The sequence below is a fragment of the Trachemys scripta genome, chromosome 7, assembly GCF_013100865.1.
Source record: "Trachemys scripta elegans isolate TJP31775 chromosome 7, CAS_Tse_1.0, whole genome shotgun sequence".
NCBI lineage: Eukaryota > Metazoa > Chordata > Testudines > Emydidae > Trachemys > Trachemys scripta.
In genome coordinates this window covers 96,014,775-96,039,978 of record NC_048304.1, presented here as the reverse complement: position 1 = coordinate 96,039,978, position 25,204 = coordinate 96,014,775, and the positions used below count along the sequence as shown (strand labels likewise).

Here is a 25,204-nt window from a genome sequence, read left to right as displayed (position 1 = left end):
TCTGGATGCACAAGGGTTGGGTGGATAGGGGACCAGCTCCCTGTACAGGAATCCCTCCCTCTGCAGCTGTGGAGAGATGGGTGCAGGAAGCGGCGTTTGATGGTGGAGGAGTTTGCAGAGCTTCCTGCAGCTGGGGAAGAAATCTGGGAGTGGGTCTGACCCAGCCCTGGATGCCATGCAGGGGAAGAGGAAGTCCCGTTCTCCCCAGCCCAGCTGGGACTAGCAGCTGAGCCCAGTGCAGGGTAGGAGCCACCAGCCGGGTCTTTCCCAGTTATGCCTTCTGCCCCACAGTGATTTACCTCTCTCTCGGCTGCCCTGGGCACCCGAAACATACTACTGGTAAGGGTTGCATGACCGCTCTTGTGGTTTCCCTTTGCTTCCCCATCAGAAAGTCATTTTTCTGTGGGGAAACAAAGAAATCTGCGGGGGACATAAATACTGTGCATGAGCAGTGCCACAGAATTCCCTCAGGAGTATCTGGTAGATGATTTCTGTAGCAAGTACTAAGTACTGACAACAAATTGCTGATGGAAAAAATGTCTAGGAAAAGATAGCCTAAGTATCACACAGGTGCAGAATGCCTATTGCTAAATCAGAAACACAAATACTTGTTACATAATAACCTTTTACACATGACAGAAGTCAATTCACTCAATCTGCAGGTCTGTAGGCTATTGGCCTGAATTATACTGCCACTTAAAGCGATGTAAGTTACGTTGCTCGGGGGATGTGAAAAAATCACCCCTCTGAGTGACGTAGCTTACATTGACCAACACGGTGTCTACACCACGCTATGTCGGTGGGAGACGCTCTTCTGCTGACTTACCTTCTGCCTCTCGGGGAGGTGGAGTACTGAAGTCGACGGGAGAGTGGTCTGCCATTGACCTATGGCGTCTTCACCAGACCAGCTAAATCAATGCCGCTGCATCACACACAACAGCGCCAATTTAGCATGCCAGTGTAGACAAGCCTTTAGTGTGTAAATTACTATTACAAACTTTCTGCCTGGTCTTTATATATTTCACAGCATACAAGAACTGACAAGTAAAGTAGTTCTAAGAGCGGAGTCGTTTTTTCCTGTTGCCTTTTTGCAACCCAAGGGTTGGGTGCTCCTATCCTCTTATCATAGGGTGAGGAGCTAATATGTGAGAATGTGGGCTGGGGGTGATGCTTCTCTGGTATTGTCAACCCCAAGTGTACATGAATCAGGACCCCCAAAATAATGAGATTTGCTTAAAATCATGAGGTTTTTTTAAACAATAATGAAATTTGGGATCTTTTTCTTTGCCTCTTGGTTTCTGAACTTTTAGGGTGCACTTACTTCATGTTTTCTCTTAAACCATTAGCTAAAAAATTGCTTTTTTATTTTAAATGAAAGCTGAGATTCTCATGCAATCTCCTGACACAGCCAGCTGGGACTTTAAGAAAAACACCAAATATCACAAGACTCATGATAGAATTGTGAGAGTTGGTAACACTGCTTCTTGCTCTTCCTGAACCTATGGAACTCCCCATACCCTCCCTCCATCACCCTGGATGAACATCAAGCAGATGGTCCTCCACACATGTGGGGGCATGGCTAGTTGGAGGCGGAACCAGGTAACAGTTTCTCTATGCAGCATATTTGCCTTGGAAGGGGGCCTAAAAGCTGTGCAAATTGCCAGTCTTTATTGTAGTCAGACTAGCATTAGCTCCTCAACATGAGATTTGGAATGGGCAACTGGGCTTCCCAGGGAGTGCACCAAGGAGCAAATTCTTCATGTGTGGGTAGGTGTCATGGATCTCCAGTTTCAGTGGGACCTTCTCCTTCTACTAGGCTGCCATACACCTGGAGGAAAGGATAATGAAACTTTTCAGCAGGAGAGAGTGATTAGGCTCCCGCCTGGAACTCCACATAAGAGCACAAGAGTCACCAGCATCAAGGCTGTGCATTCATTTCACAGTGAACCATTGTCTGCTTGAAAGAATGGAAACATCATCAGATGTTTCTCTTGTTAGCAGAATTTTGTAAGTTTATATGAAGGTTAAAGCATATTCTGCCTAAAAGCCTAGTAGCATCAAGTTCAATCCTGCAAGTGCTGAGTGCCTAGTGAGAGATGATAAGCACCCCTCAAGACCCAATGAAGGCATTCAGAGAAGAAGGTGCTGAGCACTGGTCAAAAGGACTTAAGGTGTTCAGCATCTAGCAAGATCAGACTCTTGTATTCAACACTGGTCATTCTGGATTCAAAACTCTGAAGTTTGGTCTTCAATGGAAGTTGGGGGTGCTCATTATTAATTATCATCATTAAGGTATGTATTATTTGCATTAAGGTCTCACTGAAGATCTGTTTTACTAGCCATTGTACAAACACAGAATAACCAACCCCAGTGTGCCCAAAGACACACTGAAATAGACAAAAAGTAGTGAACTTCCTAGAGTTTTGTAATAAGAGTATCTTGTCTACTTCTAAATCCAGGGTGCTTCTATATTCTACAACAGGGTTTTGCAGGACTATGCATTTTGTTACTACATAAAATTCTTACTATAAATTGGCTTTGCATCTGAACAGTGTTTATTAATGTTATCTAACCAATAAGTGTCTGTTAAAATTAACTCAGGAAATTGAAGAATTTGGAAAAGCTTCTAGTTTTAAGGTGAATTACATTGGATCAAAACTCTAGCCACTAAAATTACACAGAAAGAGCTTGTCCCTTTCTTTATATTTAAATAGGCACCTAATTCTGTGCAGTACTTACTAGGAATTAATATTTCATCCATAAACAGTTAATGTGAATTATGGTATCTATCTTCCAGTGATACTATAATTTAATGAAATTATGAAGACTGAAATGATAAAATATAAGCAACAATTAAACAAAAACGTGTTTTAAGGAGTTGGAACTGCAGTATTTCTGAAGCTGAAACCCAGCATTTTCCAGCCAACTCAGAACTCCTCCAGTTTAAAGTGCAAGGTCCTCAGGGAGCTTCTCCCTGAAACCTGATCCTACCTTCTCTTTTGCACCACACTGCATGCAGAGACCCGCACCACGCAATCTGCAGATTACTCTCATGCCAAGAAAGAAAAACACGCGCTTATCGTTTTTTCTCCTTCTTTGCCTTCCCTTTGCAACCCTTCCTGACGCTATGGACACTCGTGTGTGTACTTATATACAGACATTCATTACTTATATGTAGCACAAAGGCGGCGTGTACACGGAGAGAGAGGCACTAGCAGCCCCTAAGCGGCTGGAAACCTGAAGGAAAAGCAGGCTGTGCAAAGCCGCGTCCCATGGTTCTCCTCTTCCCACGTTTCCCCCCTGCCCCCCCCAAAATCTTTCAGTCTGGGCAGCTACGGCAGCCCAATGGGTCCAAAGGCTCCTTGCATGTGGCAGTAGAGTGGAGAGCTTGTGCGCCCGTGAATGCTGGGCCGTGATTGGAGCTCTTGGGCCAGACCACGATGTAAAACGAAAGTAGATTGGCAGAGGCCCAGCGGCATGTGCCTGCTCCCTGGCTTTGTATACACACTTGCCTGCTTAGCCCTTTAACAATGGGCGAGGGGAGCTGCTCAGCCCCATGGCAGAGCTGAGCTCCAGGGAAGCGCTGCGGTGAGATGCCCGGGGACATGCCTGTGGCTCTCCTGCCGCCGGGGCTGTGAGCGGGGCCGTTGCTCGGGGTAAGAGGAGGCTGCACTGGGAGTTGTGGGGAAGTTACTGGCGGAGCAGCAGCGGAGGTTGCATGCCAAGCCCTTTGTTGTGTCGGGAGCCAGGGAGGCTGCTGCTGCCGGGACCCCTGCTCCTCTGCGCCCCCCGCTGCACCAGCGAACCGCTCAGCGCCTCCTCTGCTGCCTTCCCCTCCGCCGGGTTTTCTCCGGGCAGTGCCGGGGGATGAGGCTGCCCCGGAGCCGGGCACCCGCCCGGCGGAGTCTGTACCCCTACAGCCGGCGCTGATAGAAAAAAGGGCCAGCTCCAGTGCGAGGCTGGCGCGGAGCCCAGCCGGGATCCGCGGGGGGCACGATGCTGCGCCTTAGCAAGAAGGGCCCCTGGGGTCTCTGCACTCAGCTCCCCCCGCCCCGCCTCGAAACGTGCACGACTATCAGCTGTGGCGGGGGAGCGGGGCTGCTGGTGCCTCCCCGGGGGAAGGGCGAGAGCCGAGCGTGCGCTGGGGGCAGAGGAGTAACTGGCTGCTTTTAATTGGGTGCAAATGAAGAGGGGCTAAGGGGGGGAGGTGGGCGAGAATTAAACTGGGCTTCGCGGCTGGACTGAGTGGGCGCCGCTTCTTCCCCTTTTGCGCAGGCTTCGGCTGCTGCCTTTCGCCGTGTGCCGCTGTGACTCTCTGCCGTCTCGTCCTGTCCTGTCCCGTCCCATGGAGCTGGAGGGGCAGTGGTGGAAAGGACAGCTGGCTGCCGACATCCACCAAGCGCTTCGCTACAAGGTACCTTGACCAGGGCTCTTCGGTGACTTTGCGGCAGAGGGAGCCGGACCCCTTACTCGGCTGCAGTCTCCGGGCTGCGCGGGCAGGGGACTGAGCAGGGCAGGAGGCTTAGCTCGTCCCTTCCTGAGTGGCAGGAGAGGAGGACGGTCTCAGACAGTCCCTAAAAGGGAGCGAGGGAGGCAGTGCCCCGGACAGGTCAAAGGGCAAGGCGACTGACTGTTCCTTTTGTCTCAAGCCTTTATCGTTAGGCTCTCAGAGGATTTAGCCACGGGGGATCCTGTGTCTGGGCATTTTAAGTCCACGTGTACTGAAATCTTAAAACTAGCTTCTCCATCTGCATAACGTGCAAAGATCCTCCTATGGGGGTTGGGAGGACGGATTCATTCACTGGGTTTTTGCACGATGCTTTGGGCTCCTCAGGTGCAAGGCTTTGCATATGTTCCCAGTGTCATTAAAGTTAGATAAAGTAAATTGACACTTGAACTGCAGCACTTGCTTGCACTGCGTTTCAGCCCTCTCAGTACATAAAGGCATTGATTAACATGTGACAGTGAAGCTGGTTGGCTCCTTGCAGGCAAAGGGGGAGGAGGAGGAGTTGTTAAAAGGCTATTAGAGCGGAGGCCAGTGCTACAGGTCTTGGAAGAAAGTTCCCCACCTTGTTAAGAATGCTGGACCCTAATTTTCTGGTACCCGCCCTGGAGGCAGACTGCAAAATAAAAAGTGTGGTAACCTCTAGCACAATTACTATGTCAGTGCTAAATTTTGTCGTAAATGTATAACAGTCATTATTTCCAAATCTGCTATATAAAAGGAAAATAAACATGCTAGTTTAAAGTCAGGTTAATTGAAAACTGCATGGAAAAAGACTTGGCTCCAGCAGAACATGTGGTAACTGAACTGCTGAGATATGTAACATCACTAAGTATATACTGTCCTGATTATCTGTACTGAATCCTGAGTATTTACACAGGTATTCCCCTATCTCTGCCCTTTGGTCTTGGTGCATTTGGCCCTTTTCTAGAAGTATTAATAAATCCAAGTTTAAACTATGTTTAAAAAAAAAGAGCTACTATGTAGAAGAGTGCTCTATAAATGGGTGCAGTAACAATAATAAATGTTAGGGCAATCCTGTTTTGAAACCCCTCTTAGCTCTGAGCTGACTCATGTCAGTGTTTGTGGATATTGCTTCTTGATAATAAGGCTTACCTTATCCCCAAACAGTTGTAAATAGGTTACCAATGATTTAACCTAGTAAAAATGTGGCTAAGCAGTTTTGGTGATTGCATTAACTTTCTTGATGGTCAGATCACTTAAGCAATGCACATTACTGGGCCCATGTACAAGAAACAACAACAAGTACAATAGATTCTAATTGCAAAGGAAAGTAAATAACGTCTGACAACTTTAATAATCTTATGGTTTGAAACTATTTAAAGGGATGGTTATTTTAAAGATAATCATATGATTTTAAAACTCTAGAATTTACCTTACACTCGTGATGTGCAGGAGATTAGACTAAAGGATCGTGATGGTCCCTTCTTGCCTGAATGTCTATGGATCTGTAAACTTTCCAGTTATCTCAACTCTACCTGGTGTCTCAAAATAGGCCCCCTGCTGGGAAATGTTATTACAATAAGCATTATGATCCCATACCATATCAAATCTTGGGGTTCCAGAGTGTAGCTCTTTCTCTCTGTTCATTTGTGATAGTGGAGATCAGCTGTGTTGTTTTGGTTGCAGTTGCCTGGAATTCCACCTTCCACAGTGAAGAACACTGTCCTAGCAGTTAAGGCTCTTGTCCTTGGAACAGTCCCTTCAGAGTCTGATTTTTTTATTTTTTTTTTTATAGTCGGACCATGCCACAAGGGTTTTTCTTTGTCAGTCTGTCATTATGTTCAGTAAAACCATATTTGGCTTGTTTGTTTCTAAGTTTTGGGCCAAGTGAGCTTTATAAGAGCATTCTATTTTAAATAATTGTTCTGTAGAATCTAGATACTCCTTGTATAGGTGTCATAAGATAATAAATAGGCATCCTCAGCAAGAGAACAGTTCCACTATGTGAAAATAAACAGCAAAATCATGACGGTGCCTCCTAAAAACTGCTTTGAACATTCCTTTATGTATTAATCCAGTCAATTTTCTTATGTATTTTTGGCAAGTGTATTTGCATAAAAGTAATAGTGGTTGTAGTGCAACTAGATGCTGCTCTCTGTCTAGGAGCTGAAGCTTCCCTCCTACAAAGGCCAGTCTCCCCAGTTAAATCTGAGAAGATATTTTGCAGACCTGATTGCCATTGTGAGCAATCGTTTCAGACTCTGTCCTGCTGCGCGACATCTTGCTGTCTATCTACTGGACCTCTTCATGGACCGCTATGATATATCCATTCAGCAGCTACATGTGGTTGCTCTTTCCTGTTTACTTTTAGCAAGTAAGTATTATGCACTAATCTGACAAAGTGGGTATTCACCCACGAAAGCTCATGCTCCAATACGTCTGTTAGTCTATAAGGTGCCACAGGACTCTTTGTCGCTTTTTACAGATCCAGACTAACTCTGCTACCCCATGATACTTGGCACTAACTTAACTGACTTAGGTTCTTGTACCAACTAAAGGATCATTCTGAGGTGATCAAGCAGATTTAGAAGGAAAATAATCTATAAAAGATTAGCACAGCTGAATTTGGTCCAATATGCGGGCCTCTCTCAAGACTTTCAAATTGTGTTGGTATTTGGTGAAGGTGGGGGGAAAGAACACTAAAAGCTACATCACAAATAAATTGACTAAAGCTTTTAAAATAAAATTTAAGAAGGAATTACAAGAAAACGAGCCCTCTTTTTAAAGGCAATCACCTGCCACCTCCCAAGTTGCCAAATTATACACAGAAAAAGGAGAAAAGTCTCATCTGTTGTAGGTGCTGAAGACATTTTGAATGTCACTTTTAGATTTATATCCTCTTGTAAGAACTAAAATATGAACAAAATGGTTACAGTAAACAGGTACCTTCCACAATTGGAAGAACCAAGGGAATTAATTCGGTGGACTGAGTGCCACTGCTACTGAAGAGTCCTTATTTACTAAAAGAACATAACTCCTCCTTTCTTACACTCTTTCTACAGAAGGTGAAAAGTGGGGTGAAACTGGGGTAGCAAAACAGTGGCGAGTTCCATAGAAATGTGGCACTTGCATCCATTATTGCTGGGCTTTTACATGTATAACTTCATGTTAGACTAAAACATACACGTATGATAAGGCAAAGTCCAGGACAGGGTGGAGCTACTACTATTATTTATATTACTGCAGCACCTAGATGTTCTAGTGTGGAGCAGGATCCCATTGTGCTAGGTGCTGTACAAACACAGAACAAAAAGATGGTCCCTGTCTCCTGGGACTTACAATCTAAGTACTGACTAACTTAAAAGGAGGGACAGTTGTGGAAGTCTACATAAATGACAATATGCAAATGACAATACAGATTACTGAAACTCACTTGATTTAGACCGAAGGGCTCAATTTCTGCTTAAGTCAGTTATTGAATTTAAATGTACCTGTAAACACTGAAATCATTAAAGCCTCTATACCAAGTTGATTCTTCCTACTGCACTTTGAACAGGGAAAGACTTTTTTTTTTTTTTTTTTTTTTTAAGCTAAAAACTAAAGGCGGACTCTTGCACTATTTTATTTATTTATTAAGGCTAGTCTCAATGGTACTTAAGCAGTTACCGGGATAGGTTTTAGGATAACTTAATGAATAACAAGAAGTCATTTATGAATTACGGTCAGGCTACACCATACCATCATCAGTATTCTCTCTCTCTGCAACTGGCTCTTGTTTGTGTGAGAGAAGCTATGAAGAGACAACAGGAAGTGTGACACTGCTGTAATATCCTATAGGTTGCATAGCAACTATCTGCGAAGCTTAACCCTTGACAGTATGCCTCTCCTCTCCTCAGCAGAACCGTCCCATTGAGTTTTGCATGCTGGAGCCTATTTGACATGGCAAAACAATTGTATAGCAAGTGTTTACATTGAAAAGTACCCTAATGTTAAAGATAGCAGCAAATGCAGTTTGGTGTATGTTATACTCATGTTTCTAATTATATTTTTCTTCCTCTTCCCCCACCCCAAGGTAAATTTGAAGAAAAGGAAGACAGTGTCCCTAAGCTCGAACAATTGAACAGCTTGGGTTGTATGACTAACATGAATCTGGTATTAACAAAACAGAACTTGCTACACATGGAGCTGTTGTTGCTAGAAACATTTCAGTGGAACTTGTGCCTCCCAACTGCTGCTCACTTCATTGAATATTACCTTTCAATTGCCGTCCATGAGACAGATCTCCATGATGGCTGGCCAATGGTTTCCTTAGAGAAGACCAAGTTATACATGGCAAAATATGCTGATTACTTTCTGGAAGTATCTCTGCAAGGTGTGTTGCATGGTTTAGTTAATGCAACCTTATTTCTTAAATAATATTTGTGTCTGACTCATCTAAACAATTTTTGTGTCTATCCAGATCATGCATTTTTAAATTATGCTCCTTCGTTAGTGGCTACTGCATGTGTGGCATCTTCAAGGATTATCCTGCGTCTCTCTCCAACATGGCCAACTCGACTGCATCGTCTTACTGCATACTCCTGGGACTTCCTGGTTCCGTGTATTGAACGACTGTTAATGTAAGTTTATGCTGGCTTCTCATTTGAAAAGGCTTTGTCTCTGTAACAGCATGGTATATTTAAAGGACACTTACACTAAAAAACAATATTTACAAAAACAGTAGTTTATTTAGTAGTGAGTTTGTGCAGCATCTATGGCAAAAGTACCCAGGTACTATACAATATTTATTAAGCCAACCTAAAGTCAGTCCCTCTCTGCTTTTCAAAAAACCTCACCTGACCTAACTCCTTCATCCCTCCTCCTCCCAGCAAATAAAATACTCAGACAAAAGCACAACAGAAGAAAAAAGACATGCAGCATGATCTGAACATCACCAAACTTGGGCTGCGGTAGGCAGTCAAGTAGCAAGTTCAAAAGATTGGAGTATGGGGAAGCAAGGGGAGGACTTTCACCTGAGTGCCTTTGGGGTGCTGTAGCAGATCTCCAATGACGTCCAAACTTTGGTTAGCACATAAAGAACAGAAAAATCTGAATCCAGACTTGAAGAGAAACTGTCTTCTCCATGCAGGTGGCACTCTAGTCCATAACTATCTCCCTTGATGGCCTTGCATACTGTACACAGTAATCACGAGGCATTACAGTATCAAACCTTGTGGCAGAATAAGGATACCAAGAATGCCATTGGGGTGGGAAAGAAAGTACTCAACACCTCTCTGGCAGGCCTAAGAGGAAGGGGAAGAGCGACTGCAGGGTCACTCCAACAAGGCACCACGAGCAAGTCAGTAGTCCCTCATGATCAGTAGTATCAATGACTCAGAGAAGTTGAGATGGTCACAATACAATCATTCATTGTTAGGAGCAGATTAGCCACCAAAAATGTCACTTTCAGATTCTCATACACTGTCACTGTAATGTTGTACTAGCAAATGTTACTGCTCTGACTTCTTTATATCCAAGCAGACTACTTTTGTTAACTCTTAAATTCAAATACTTCTATTAACATTGTAGCCTTTTTGAAAGTTCTTGGGCCTAACCTTTAAAATAATTTAAACTTCCTAGTGTACATCTTTAAAGAATATGAATTGCTTCTTAAATGGCCTTTTAAAAATAGTTTTTGATATTTAAAGGCTGTTATAGTTTTACAGTTAGGATACACTTAAAACTATACATAAAGTTGACTAAAATGGTCTTATTTTCTCTTTGTATTCTAGTGCTCATGATAATGACGTAAAAGAAGCAAACAAGCAAAAAGGACAACATGCCCAGCCTGCACAACAGAGCGCGTTTCCTACCCAGACTCCAACTCCACAGCAGGCTCATGTTCAACAACATGTATCACAGTATCTCCAGGCGCATCAAGCTCCATTACAGTATCACCATCAAACCTCACAACAGCAAAACTGTCAGCAGATGGTGTCAACTAGTCACACGTCCTCTTACCCACTGCAGACTTGCCCTGCTGGCTTACAATCCAGTGTTCAGGCTCGAGGTCACATACAGACTGGTGCTAGTATGTCACTAGCAGTTCCAATAGAAGTGAAGCCATGTATAAGTGTCTCGTACAACCGGAGTTACCAGATCAATGGACGGTATCCTTGTATTACTCCCTGCTTTGAGAGGTGATGAATACAAATTTAGATACCCTAATTTTTGTCCAACCTCAAATAAGTTTGAGGGCAACAATCTAAATAAAAGTAGCACTCTTTCCAGAAGGAAAACAGCTGGATTGGCATCCGATTAGCTCAAGTACAGATTCTGCAAAGAACGAGCATGTAGTATGTTTTCTAAAGGGAATGTGTGCATGGCAGTCATGTGCTAATACTTTTGACACTCCAGTGCACTGTGTGCTCTTAACAGCCACTTTTGAAATTCAGGTCAAAAGAAAAATGGCTGTGGACTGGCTAGAGACATATCTTTTAATGAAGGAGATATACAGTATTACTTTGAAGAGGTCATATTTATGCAATACTTCCATATAGTACTGAATAAGATTTACTTTCGGTAAATTGAAACTTAAGAATCCACTAAGCAATGATGGGCTTCCCCAGAAACACTGGGGCCATGTAGAGAGAAACTTTCACTGACTAAATCAGTAATGCAATTACTTGTCATTTTTTTTGCTCATGCTCTTATAATGTAAAATGTATGTCCAATTTAAGGCACTTGAGGTAACTGACTTTTTTTTGGTTTGTTTGTTTTTAAATCTTGTGCCTCACAGGACAGATGTTACATATTTTCCTTTTGATTCAGATGTTTAGAATAACACTTTCTCACTAACTCAGGGAATTATCTATTCAGAATGACTCTGTGCTGCTTGTGTGTACACTTAACTGGGTGTAATCCAGGGTGGTATTTCTTTCAGGGCATCTACAGTGCAGAGTACCAAAGGGATTTGTAAGTGTATAAAGTAGAAGTGTAGTCCTAATTACTCCCTGCCACCCAACAATCTTGTTATCAAGTGATTACAGAGTAGTAGTAGTTTCTTAAGTTTAAGCTGAACTAATACTGTACCAGAACTCATGGTTGTGATTTTTTTTTTAAAAATATTTTATTAACACAACCAATACAAAATATCCTCTAGTTTTTCAGTCTATACATTCTCTACACAGAAAAGGCACCGTTAAATGCTTACAAAAAGTCAGTATTTCGTATGTCAGGCTTGGTGCAGGGTGGGAGGGAAATAAGTTCTCAGGTAATGCTGTGGCAGCTCCTTCTTCTGCTTCACAGAAGTCTCACATTGAAGAGCAAGATCGGCATTCTCACTGTTGGAACAAAAGTGTATTGCTAGGTCAGAGGCAGGATGCTCATTAGCTGTCTGAGCTTCAATATCACCCACAAATCAGATGGCCTGAGAGTAGGAAGTTTCATTCCTCCAGCCCCAGAGGATGAAGGTGGTGTTGAGGATAGTATATTAATGGAGAAGTTCCTTGTTTACAAAATCAGGCAGTTGACTCCCCCTGATCTGGTACGGGAGAGGGAATTGATGGAGAGAGCCCTACTGGTTTAAATGTATGTTTGTTTTGTTTAATTTCTAATGGCAGCACTTAAAAGCATGGTTAAATGGCAGACATGAGGCCAGACCTTCTATTACTATATGATCAGTGGAAGTTCACGCACACTGTATGTTGCAAAGAATATTGGGAGTGGGAAAGAAGGGGTGTTTGACATCAATATTAATATGGACGATTAACTTGGGAGAGGGAGCCATCTCAAAATATTCAGTAGTTGATGAAGATAACTTCTGCTTGTTCTGATGGCTCTTCCTGGAGCTGAACCATATGTTGCAATAACCCATCCTTTATTACGGAGGAGAAGAAATCCTCTGTGTCTATAGTTATTTTAACACACATCATGTTTCAAATTGTCCTTTTCTCATGGGGAGAGAGGTGGAGTGGAGGATTGGGAGAATGTGTAAGGGGAAATTAAGCCTCTCTACTTCATGCTAGAAAATAAACTTTCAGGTGAGCACAATATCAACTATTTTTACCTCCTCAAAGAGCCACTTTTCTTTTTCCCTCCATCACTCCCCCAAAATTATTTCTGTTTTGGTGGGATGGGGCAAGCAAGTTTCCTACCTCCTAAAATGCCTGAACTGTTTTTCATTTAAGTTTGGAGAGAAGGGGAATAGAACCAAAAGGGAAACTGTCTTCCATCTTCAGATTTCAGTTTATTGCAATGCTAGGTCCAAGTTTTCAGTGCTCTAACTACCTCGTTTATGTGAATGTACAGTGTTCTGATGGACCATGACTTGAAATAACAGCAGATGCCTGTAGCAATTTGTCTGTAAAATGCATATCTTGGCTAAATGTCATCTTTAATTGTGATGGAGCAGTATAGATTCTTTTGAAATATTAGTAAATCTATCTCAAGTATTTTATATATAAAATTAGGTAATTAACACTGGAATTATAGGGGTGATTATTCAGTTAGTTAATACTGCAAAGTCTACATATAGTAGGGTATTTTGATTGTGTTTTAAGGCATTAGGCTTAACTGTAAAAGAATCCACTACATGCTTTTTTGTTTTTTTATTTATTATTTAGTTTGTGTCTGACATTACAGTATCAATGAAAATAGAGAAAGCGTGCACTGTGAACAATTCCAATGTGTTATTGAAAAAGGGCTTTACCAGTGTCCATTAAATACACTACTTCAAGTTCTTACTGAGCAAACCAGAATGTGCATTTAATGGCATAATTAAAAATGATCATAAATGCAAAACATCCACAACAATGGAATCTGGATGAGTGCTATGCACTTGGATTTTTTTAAAAAATAAAACTAGTTTTGAGTAAATCATCTGCTGTCTGTGTCTGGTTTGTTTTGTTTTATTTAAATGCCTGAAATAACGGATGTGTAACTTCATTCCTACCACAGCTCTTGAACTTGAAGCTTCTCTCCACTGCTCTCCTGTGGCAGGAATCTATTTATAAAAACAAAACAGGAAGGAAATTTTTTTTTTAAAAAAAAATAATCCATAACATAAGCCAGAATATTGTACACTTCAACAATATTGTATCCAGTGTATAGCTACATCTGAGAAAGAAATACAAAAAGTGGTTCTGAAATAGCTTACCAGCTATAGTAGGATTTTTTTTTTTTAACGAGTCTTACTGGCAAGTCATTCTGCCTACAGTAGAACTGTATGGAAAAAGTCAGAATTGAATGGGAAGAGGAACAGCATAGATTTTGGTGAACAGAACCCTGAGAAATCCAGAATTTGGGATCCTTAACTGTAGTAAGTCTTTCTGCCTGAGCTTACCTGTGGGGCAGGCAGCACAAGAACAAGTGATGTTTGAAATTTCTTATTCTTTCTGTAACAGCAATTCTCTCATTCTCCCATCAAGAATGGGTACATATGTGGACCTATTTAAAATGAGACCCCATTAGTCACTGGGCTCCAAATATTAAGCCAATCTAGCAGAATCTGAGTGTCTCAGGTCATACAGTACAGGCCATGCTTCACTCCAGTGTTCTTTCCTGTTGATACCTATGTACAGCTGTAACTAACTTTACTCACATGAATATTCTGAGGCCAACAGGACTACTCAGCTGATTAAAATTATGCTCAGGCATAAGTGCTTGCAAGAGAAGGCCTTTCATTGTATAAATACAAATGGCCTTTAGTATAATACAGTTTGGAAACCAATTACTGACAAACTATCACACTGGAAAGATTCTTGGCTTTTGATCACTGAATCATTCTATTCTTCAGTTGTGTAAATTTAAAAGGACTTGCGCTTCCAGCTACAATAAAATATAATCTTGCTGACAGAAACCCTTGAATAATTAACGTAACTAAAACAAATAGCGGCAGTCAGTCACGGCAGCACCATATGGAATGCTACCTCTCTCCTGGCTCAAAGGATCACATGTGAGTGTCCACCTTCAATTCCTGCACTGTTGTACAATGTGGTGTTTATAATACACTGGAAGTTTGGCTTCATTTTTTTCATCACACACAAATTTTTTTGTGTCCATAAGTGAATATGCAATGATATATGTTTGCTTTTAAAAGGCAACGTCCACTTAATGAAGTCAGTTGCAAGGGAGTTGAAGGTAGATTCATGTAATATCTTTACTGATGTTTCCCTGCCAATTTTTTTTTTTATATATATATATATATATATACCATCACATTTTCCAGTTTCTTACAGGTGAAAGTAAAGAAGCTGAGTAAATGACTGACTAAGCACAATGCCATCAAATACACAAAGTAAACTATATAGAGCATTCTTTTCTCTACATTTCCAGTAAAAAGAACACGGCTGCTACTCTGAAACCTGTCATTTCCAGTAATAATCACATTGCTTGTAGTAAAGGTATGTATATGTTTGATAGCATACAACTAAGCAGACATTGTACCTTTTGAATGTAGTCTGACAATAAAGATGTTCTGAGTCAGGAACTGCAAAATTAAGGTCCCATGGCTTGGCAGGTTTCCTCATGGGAGGGATGGTTTTGCCTAGACCCTTTAGAAAATACAGTCACTGAATGGGTGAAAATTCAGTGGTTGTCAATTGAAGGGTGACAGGTGCATCACTGCCAAGTGTACCCACAGAGAGCTAAAGGAAAATACCTGAGGTCTTCAAGAAGGGCAGATAGTCTAAAATGGTGGGACTGTCTGATTCTTCTGGGGACATTTGGTGATGTTGAACCCAAATAGAAAATCTCTTGAATTTAGCTATTTAACGTTTTCTGGTACATTTCTTCCTCCTGTTGTTAAGGATGGTTTGAATAGCTACTGAACATGTCTGCTCTAGGTTCAGCTCCAAATACCAAGCTGTGAGGCAGAGGAAGTCCAGCTTGAAATGTCTGATCTTGCGTGTGTTCTGTGTCAAGAGGCATGGGAAGGTTGGATGCTGATAGGTGCAGCGGCTGACAGCTGGAGAAGGCTGGGGAACCAAAATTATCTGCGCCAGCAGGGAGCAATGAAGATGATCGCTGCCCTGTCGTGCTGGATCTTCCTGAGAGGTCAAGGTAATTCTTGCTGATGGGTGGGGCAGTGGGAAGGAGGGGAAAGCATATTGTATGAATAAGAGAGCATCTCCTCTGGAGTCCTGAATTTGAGAAACCTCTCCCCCCACCCCAGAGTAGTATATCTTGCATTTCCTGTTTTCTTGTGATGCAAACAGATCCCAGGAGGAAGATCCCTATTATCTGAATATGCTCGTCACCACAGAATCATGTAGTTCTCGTTAGTGGTCAAGGGAGAAAGGCCTGCTGAGGCTGGTGCTAGTGTGTTGTGTATTGCTGGGAGGTGTACTGCTGATAGGGTGATCTGGTGTCGAATACACTAGTTCCACAGATTGACTGCCTTTATGCAAAAAGAGGTAAATCATGTTACCCCTTGCTTGTTGATGTAGAACAATGTCGTCATGTTGTCTGATGTTACCTGGATGTGCTAGGAGTGTATGACCAGTAAGAATTGTTTGCAGGCTTCTAAGACAGCTCTCAGTTTCAGGAGTTTTATGTGCATCGTGGACTCCCGTGGAGTCCATGTTCCTTGTGCTGTATGCCCATTCAGATGGGTGCCCTACCCTACTGGGAAGGCATATGTGATCAATGTCTTCTGGGGTGGAGACAGTGAGAAGGGGACTCCCATGCACTGGAGAGCATCCTTCACCCTGGGGGCGGGAGGAGGGGGCACGGGGGAAGCGTGACTAACTTGTCCATAGTGTGACTGCTTGGCAGGTGTATTAGCCAAAGCCAAGCTTGTAGACAGTGCAGCTGGAGTATTAAAGAAGCTGTCACAAGAACAGGACACCATGTCAACCAGGAAGATGAGACATGAATGAACCAACTTTTGTAAGCTCTTTCTGAACTGACTGGTTGAATTGTTCATCAACTGGAATCTGTCTTGAGGGAGATAAGCTCTGGCCCTGATAGAGTCCAGTGTAGCTCCAATGAATTCCATGATCTGTGTTGGGACAAAAGTGGACTTCTGTGTTCATGTAGATTCCTACTTGTGACAGATATGTCAATTTCCTGCAATATCATTGAAAAACCTTACTGAATTAAGATTACGTATCTATGGAGTCAATTGTGTTAAATGCAAAGGTTATGTATAATTGTAGGGTTGGATGATCAAAGGACTATATTGAGTACTGCAACAGACAAAAGTGATCTTTTGGGACAATATGTGTGAAGTAGAATTCCTGGGAAACATATGGGGGGAAGTGAATGCAAAGGCCCTCCGCAAATTATTCAGAAAACCCAACCTCTTGACCCTACACCCTAAGAGAACCATTGTCTGCTGATTACCTGTTTCCAAAGGCTAAAGTTCAAAGGGCCAAGATGTATAAAGAAACAGGCTGATGTGTGGTAAATGTGCTTGTTCTGCACTGAGGCTATTATGAACTTGTAACCACAGCAAAAACTCTTGCTGGAGTTTGAAGGATTGACTCCTAGCAGAGTCCCTGCTGGTGTTGGAGGGGTGATCTCTAGTAAGCTTATGAGCATGTGCATATGTTTTTATGTTTTCTCTCTAATGTTTTCACCTTGAGAATAAATGTGCTTGCTTAGAAAGAACTGTGTGGTGACTTATAACTGTGGGCAATTTCATTATTCATAGCCTTCAAAGAGTAAGCAAAGTGCAGATGATGGCCTGATTAGGCAGTTTAACTTGCTTTGAATAACGCAGTGTAGGGTGTTAACTGAGCATCCTGTAAAAAGTCGGGTCAGGAGGGAGAGAGATGACTGCTGAGGAGCTCGAAGCCTATAAGCCGGTGTGCCCTTGCTGGGCCATAGAGAGGGAATACAGGTACAGTTGCCCTGAATTGTGACACTAGAAGACTGAGCAGAATTGCTCTTCCATCTTAGATTCTTTGAAGGGTCAGAGCTATAGATAGTGATACAGGGTCACTAGTGCTAGACAGTAGTGCTGTTACAGTTGGAGCTGTGCTGCAGAGTCCGGACTTGGGATGGACATTCTTTTTAAGTATTAAAATAATTACTTATCAATGTTAGGGGTAGTTTTATCCCTTTGGTTTTCTGTTTTATTTACTTTGTAACCAAGCAGGGACATATCCTGACACAAGTGATTGTGGGAAAGGGAAAAGAGTAATCAATTTCTGTAACATACTAGGATTAAATGTGTTGAGTGGTACAGAGAAATCTAGCCAGATGTCCCTATTTACATTTTTCTATTTGTTTGATGAGATTAAAAGCAAACAAATTTAAAGAAAATACCTTTTCACATAATATATTGTTAACCTCTGGAACTCAGTGCCACTGGGTACTTGTTAGTAGTAGTCAAATTAAAAAAAAAAAACAATTAGATGCCTACCTGAATAAAAACACTATTTGCTGTTATTTTAACTATAACTGAATTTCAAGGACTTGTGGGGATTTTACTTGATACTGTAAAGCATCCAGCTTTGACCCAGGATATCAAACTAGATGGATGATTGGTTTGCTCAGTAATCGCAGTTCTCCATAATTCCTACAAGGTGGAGACATGGGGTAGCTTGAGGAGGTGGCTTTACTCTTCTGTTATGAGGATAAACAGCACTTCAGTCTACAGTGCTGTCAAGCAGGCAACTTTCACAAGCATTACATGCCTTGTACTATTTTTAAATTACATGTTGTTTCCCCTCATATTTCACTGCTGTAAATTTACTGAAGTCAAATTTGAAGAATTAGTTTCAGGACAGTCTAAATCTTTGTACTAAAAGTCTGCTCTTAAAAAAACTGAAAATGGTTCTGCACATCATTTAAATGAGTCATTTACCAACTGTGGTCTAGCTTCTAGTACAATAAATAGAATGATCTGACATTCTCCAGCTACTCCCACAGTACCGCCTTCAAACTGAACAAAATGCCTTTAAAACAGTTGTTCTATTCTACTCGAGTAGTCCCAAAACAAGGGCTGAGCAAAATTTTTCAACAAACTTTTTTCAGTGAAAAATGTAGGTTCATCAACACCAAAACGTTTAGCAAATTTATGTTGATTTTGCTTTTTTTAGAAAAAAACTAAAAGCTTCTGAAAAACAAACATTTTGTTTTGACACATTTTGAAATGAAATGTTTTTATTTTTTGTTTAGAAATGATTGTTGTGACGAGTTAGATCACAGAAACCCCCTTGGGAGCTGCCACCTGATGTGCCAAGACTACTTCTGCCCCTGCTCTCCCTGCCAGCTTGGGACCCCAGCACCCTGTCTTGCTGAGCCAGACACACCCGTCTGCTCCAACAAAGACCCAGGATCTGAATTACTTGCCCCAAAGCTGCAGTCTTAACTGAAAGCAGCTTGCAGAAGTGTTCCTGTCTTTAACACTCAGATGCCCAACTCTCAATGGGGTCCAAACCCTGAATAAATCCGTTTTACCCTGTATAAAGTTTATACAGGGTAAACTCAAAAATGGTTCGCCCTCTATAACACTGATAGATATGCACAACTGTTTGCCCTTCCAAGTATTAATACATACTCTGGGTTAATTAATAAGTAAAAAGTGATTTTATTAAATACAGAAAGTAGGATTTAAGTGGTTTCAAGTAGTAACGGACAGAACAAAGTAAATTACCGAGTAAAATAAAATAAAATAAAACACAAATCTAAACCTAATACAGCTGAATGCAGGTAAAATCTCACCCTCAGAGATGTTTCAATAAGTTTCTTTTCTCAGACTCAGAGGGGTAGCCGTGTTAGTCTGGATCTGTAAAAAGCGACAGAGTCCTGTGGCACCTTATAGACTAACAGACGTACTGGAGCATAAGCTTTCCTGGGTGAATACTCACTTCGTCAGATGCATGTAGTGGAAATTTCCAGAGGCAGGTATAAATATGCAGGTAAGAATCAGTCATATGCCTGCATATTTATACCTGCCTCTGGAAATTTCCACTACATGCATCTGACGAAGTGAGTATTCACCCACGAAAGCTTATGCTCCAATACATCTGTTAGTCTATAAGGTGCCACAGGACTCTTTGTTGCTTTTCTCAGACTGGATATCTTCCTAGTCTGGGCACAATCCTGTCCCCTGGTACAGCCCTTGTTCCAGCTCAGGTAGTAGCTAGGGGATTCCTCATGATGGCTCCCTGTTTGTTCTGTTCCACCCACTTATATATCTTTTGCATAAGGCAGGAATCCTTTGTCCCTCTGGGTTCCCACCTCTCCTCACTGGAAAAGCACCAGGTTAAAGATGGATTCCAGTTCAGGTGACATGATCACGTCACTGTAAGACCCCAAACCTTCATTCCTCCCAGCCTGACTCACAGAAAGGCCTACCTGCAAACAGAGCCATCCACAGTCAATTGTCCTGGTTAATGGGAGCCATCAAGATTCCAAACCACCATTAATTGCCCACACTTTGCATACTTACAATAGGCCCTCAGAGTTATATTTCATATTTCTAGTTTTAAATACAAGAGTGATACATTTATAGAAATAGAATGAACACACTCAGTAGATTATAAGCTTTGTAATGATACCTTACAAGAGACCTTTTGCATGAAGCATATTCCAGTTACATTATATTCACTCATTAGCATATTTTTATAAAATCATATAGACTGCAACGTCACAATTGTGTTTCAAAATTTCCTTTAATTTTATGTTTCTTTAAATTTTTGAAATTGAAATTAAACATTTTATTTTGGCTTGAATGAAACAGTTCTCACATGGCTCCACAATATGCCAACGTTTTTATGGCTGACCTGAAACAATGTTTCCTCAGCTCTCGTCCATTCACACCCCTTCTCTACCTACGCTACATTGATGACATCTTCATCATCTGGACCCATGGGAAGGAGACTGTGGAAGAATTCCACCACAATTTCAACAGCTTCCACCCCACCATTAACCTCAGCCTGGACCAATCTAAATGGGAGGTCCACTTCCTATACACCACGGTACAAATAAGCGATGGTCACTTTAACACCACCCTATACCGAAAACCCACTGACTGCTACGCCTACCTTCATGCCTCCAGCTTCCATCTCGGACACACCACACGATCCATCATCTACAGCCAAGAGCTGAGGTACAACCGCATTTGCTCCAACCCCTCAGACAGAGACCAACACCTACAAGATCTTCACCAAGCATTCTCAAAACTACGATACCCGCACGAAGAAATAAGGAAACAAACCAACAGAGCCAGAAGTGTACCCAGAAGCCTCCTGCTGCAAGACAAGCCCAAGAAAGAAACCAACAGAACTCCACTGGCCATCACCTACAGTCCTCAGCTAAAACCTCTCCAACGCATCGTCAGTGATCTACAACCCATCCTGGACAATGATCCCTGGCTTTCACAGGCCTTGGGGGGGCAGGCCAATCCTCGCTCACAGACAACCCGCCAACCTTAAGCATATTCTCACCAGCAACCACACACCACTCCATAGTAACTCTAACTCAGGAACCAATCCATGCAACAAACCTCGAAGCCACACATAGCTACACCAGCGACACCACCACAGGACCCAACCAGATCAGCCACAACATTACCGGTTCATTCACTTGCACTTCCAGCAATGTAATATGCGCCATCATAAGCCAGCAATGCCCCTCTGCTATGTACAAACTGGACAGTCCCCACGTAAAAGGATAATTGAACACAAGTCAGATATTCTGAATGGCAATATACAAAAACCTGTAGGAGAACACTTCAACCTCCCTGGACACACAATTGCAGATTTAAAGGTAGCCATCCTGCAGCAAAAAACTTCAGGACCAGACTTCAAAGAGAAACTGCTGAGCTTCAGTTCATTTGGAAATTTGATACCATTAGCTCAGGATTAAACAAAAACTGTGAATGGCTAGCCAACTACAAAAACAGTTTCTCCTCCCTTGGTGTTCACACCTCAACTGCTAGAAGAGGGCCTCATCCTCCCTGACTGAACTCACCTCGTTATCTCTAGACTGATTCTTGCCTGCATATTTATACCTGCCTCTGGAAATTTCCACTACATTCATCTGACGAAGTGGGTATTCACCCACGAAAGCTTATGCTCTGTTAGTCTATAAGGTGCCACAGGACTCTTTGTCGCTTGAAATAAAATAGCATTATTAAGGTTTCTTTGTACATTTCTGACTGGGAAAAAGTAATTGCATGTAGACTGTAAATAGACTGTAAGCAAAACTGTGCCGCCTTCTTACACTTGACTTTGCTGAATGCTCCTAGTCTCAACTTTTGCTTGTATTACTGTTACCTTCTCTATTTTTCAGAGGAAATTTTTACATGATGTCCTTAACAGAACACAATTATATACCATAAGAGGGGTAGATACCACCTCTCAATAAACCAAAGAAAATTACCTCCCTTAAAAGCAGCGTTTATTTTGAATTTTGCAGCATCTATCATTTCAGCAAGGCTTCTCTACGCTTGCCATCCAGTCCTTTAGATATTATTTTGGTATTCAACTGGTCTTTTAAAAAACACACACACATTTTTGCCTTTATCCTAGACTCTGCAAAATACCAGCAAAACTATTTCTTTAAGAATGTGATTATACACAGAAAATTCAACTGGTTCATTAGGCACTGAACTTTTTCCTCAAACCTCAAACTCAGCTAGTTAATGTGCTGTAGTTTATCCTATAAAATTAAAATTCCTTTGATATGGAATCCAATATGACTGACACACAAAGCCCATTGATATACCTTCTATTCCAGGGGTTCTCAGGACAATTTTTTTGGAGGCCTCACACTTTTTCCTAAAATACTTAATTACCTTTAGGAAAAACAAATAAATATGCACATATACACGTCCAAATCATTGTAATTTATTTATTGCTAGCTAGTAAATCTGCTGTTAAAAGTGGTATTAACAAACACACAAATATCACTTTTGACAGTGTACTTAACTCAGCCCCAGCAAACCTGGGGACAAATTAAGCAGGGGCCAGGGGCAATTGGGGGGTGGTGGTGCTGGGGGAGATATCGGGGGCCAGACCTGAAGCCCTGTAGCCAGAGCCTGCTTCTCCACAACCCCAGGGCTGAAGCCCAAAACCTGAGCTCCTCCGTCTCTGGGAAGGTGGGGAACTCATCAGGTGCCTGCTCTGGTGGTGTGCCCCAGCTGTCTCCAGAGGGGGCACGGCCCAACCCCTGCTTGCAGCCCTAGCAGCCAACACCAAGGCGGTGCATCCAGGAGCAACAGGGAGGGCAAGGGGGCGCTGCTTCCCCACTCCTCTCTTCCTTCCCCCACAATCACAGCCCAGGAGGCTGTGGCCGCAAGAAAAGCCCGTGGCCACATTAATTCCATCTTCTTTATTAAACTAGCTCTCAGCTCTTTTCTAATTTCTTCCACTGTCTTAAAGAAACTCTTGCAGATGCCTGTGTACCTGTGCTGACAATGAAAAGCAGATAGATGAGTTCTGAAAACTGAATTATTGTATTACATGTGCACAGAAAAATAAAGCAGTGAGTGAAATGCAGTTCTTGCATAATAATCAGAAAAATGCCTTAAAATCAAAATCATTATTATTTGATTACTTACATTTATAAGGTACCCATCATCACGGTATTATGTTAGTTTTGTGATAGGTCTAGCATGTGCAATATAATGTGGAATTAGAGGTACATAAAAGACCACACAAAGGATGGGTCATTAAAATCACGGACAAATAATGTACCTGAATCCCTTGACCTTCAAATACCATTACTAAATATGAATTACACCTATTTCTTAGAATACTCAATTTTTTGGACATGCTTCTTAATTGATATTGGAATAGTTAGGGACTGGGAACTGCATCTTGGCCCTGGTCTACACTACGAGTTTAGGTCGAATTAGGTCGAGTGTTAGATCGATTTAACCCTGCACCCATCCACATGACAAAGCCATTTTTGTCGACTTAAAGGGCTTGATTTCTGTACTCCTCCCCCATGAGGGGATTAGTGCTGAAATCGACCCTGCTGGGTCGAATTTGGGGTAGTGTGGACGCAATTCAACGGTATTGGCCTCCGGAAGCTATCCCAGAGTACTCCATTGTGACCGCTCTGGACAGCACTCTCAGCTCAGATGCACTGGCCAGGTATACAGGAAAAGCCCTGCAAACTTTTGAATTTCATTTCCTGTTTGGCCAGCGTAGCGCGCTGATCAGCACAGGTGACCATGCAGAGGTCATCAGCACAGGTGACTATGGAGTCCCAGAATCGCAAAAAAGCTCCAGCATGGACTGAACGGGAGGTACTGCATCTGATCGCTGTATGGGGAGACGAATACGTTGTATCCAAACTCCGTTCCAAAAGACGAAATGCTGGAATATTTGAAAAAATCTCCAAGGGCATGAAGGACAGAGGTTATAACAGGGACCCGCAGCAGTGCTGCGTTAAGCCTACCAAAGAACCAGAGAGGCAAACGGCCGCTCCGGGTCAGAGCCCCAGACATGCTGCTTCTATGATGAGCTGCATGTCATTCTAGGGGGTGCCCCCTACAACTACCCGACCCATGTGCTTCCCACCTCCCCCACCCCTCCCGGGCTACCTTGGCAGTTATCCCCCCATTTGTGTGATGAATTAATAAAGAATGCATGAATTTGAAACAACGACTTTATTGCCTCTGCAAGCCGAGATCAAAGGGGGGAGGGGAGGGCGGTTGGCTTACAGGGAAGTAGAGTGAACCAAGGGGGTGGGTTTTCATCAAGGAGGAACAAAAAGAATTTTCACACCGTAGCCTGGCCAGTCATGAAACTGGTTTTCAAAGCTTCTCTGATGCGCAGCGCACCCTGCTGTGCTCTTCTAACCGCCCTGGTGTCTGGCTGCACGTAATCAGCAGCCAGGCGATTTGTCTCAACCTCCCACCCCACCATAAACGTTTCCCCCTTACTCTCACAGATATTGTGGAGCACACAGCAAGCAGTAATAACGATGGAAATACTGGTTTCGCTGAGGTCTAACCGAGTCAGTAAACTGCGCCAGCGTGCTTTTATATGTCCAAAGGCACATTCTACCACCATTATGCACTTGCTCAGCCTATTGTTGAACTGCTCCTTACTACTGTCCAGGCTTCATGAGCCATGGGAGCAAGGGATAGGCTGGGGTAGATGCGACCGCGCGGTGCTGCTGACTGGGAGAGCAGCCTGAGGCAGAACCCTCCAGTTGGCATGATATTCAGGCAGGACTGAATCTCCATTAGACGAAACTTAAAGAAGAGAATGACCTAGAGTCATTCCCATTTTTGTCTAGGCGCTCCCCGACCGACCTCACCAAGGCCGGCCAGGAGCACCCATGTCTGCCCAGGCACCCCCGAACAACCTAACCAAGGTTGGCCAGGAGCACCCACGGGACGACGACAACAGTAGCAGTCGTATTGTATCATCTGCTGTCTGCAAGGCAAGGCCAAGGGGATGCTGCTGTGTAGCACTGCAGTACCGCGTCTGCCCGCAGCACCCAGGAGACATACAGTGACAGTGAGCTGAGCAGGCTCCATGCTTGCTGTGTTATGTCGTCTGCATGGGTAACCCAGGAAAAAAGGCAAGAAATGATTTTTTGCCGTTGCTTTCACGGAGGGAGGGAAGGGGGCCTGATGACATGTACCCAGAACGACCCACGACAATGTTTTTGCCCCATCAGGCATTGGGAGCTCAACTCAGAATTCCAATGGGTGGCAGAGACTGCGGGAACTGTGGATAGCTACCACAGTGCAACACTCCGAAAGTTGACGCTAGCCTCGGTACTGTGGACGCACACCGCCGACTTAATGCGCTTAGTGGGGACAAACACAATCGATCGTAT

At 42.8% G+C, this 25,204-nt stretch overlaps 1 protein-coding gene across 2 annotated transcripts; it reads left to right on the top strand.

Moving 5' to 3' along the window:
• The first annotated feature begins 3,433 nt into the window (after positions 1–3,433).
• CCNJ (cyclin J) lies at positions 3,434–11,564 on the top strand. 2 transcript variants are annotated; one of them, XM_034777169.1, is made up of 6 exons: positions 3,434–3,656; positions 4,276–4,414; positions 6,632–6,842; positions 8,541–8,840; positions 8,928–9,087; positions 10,240–11,564. In XM_034777169.1, exons 2-6 carry the CDS (start codon positions 4,346–4,348, stop codon positions 10,649–10,651), a joined length of 1,152 nt encoding a protein of 383 aa, XP_034633060.1. In that variant the 5' UTR covers positions 3,434–3,656; positions 4,276–4,345; the 3' UTR covers positions 10,652–11,564. The 2 variants fall into 2 exon arrangements, with proteins under 2 accessions (XP_034633060.1, XP_034633061.1); XM_034777170.1 differs by lacking the exon at positions 3,434–3,656 and having other exon boundaries at positions 4,033–4,414.
• Positions 11,565–25,204: the final 13,640 nt, after the last annotated feature.

Coding starts and splice junctions, on each gene's coding strand:
- CCNJ (XM_034777169.1), top strand. CDS start 4,346: ATGGAGCTGGAGGGGCAGTGGTGGAAAGGACAGCTGGCTGCCGACATC. Junction 4,415..6,631: donor ACCAAGCGCTTCGCTACAAG/GTACCTTGACCA, acceptor CTCTCTGTCTAG/GAGCTGAAGCTTCCCTCCTA. Junction 9,088..10,239: donor TGTATTGAACGACTGTTAAT/GTAAGTTTATGC, acceptor TTTGTATTCTAG/TGCTCATGATAATGACGTAA.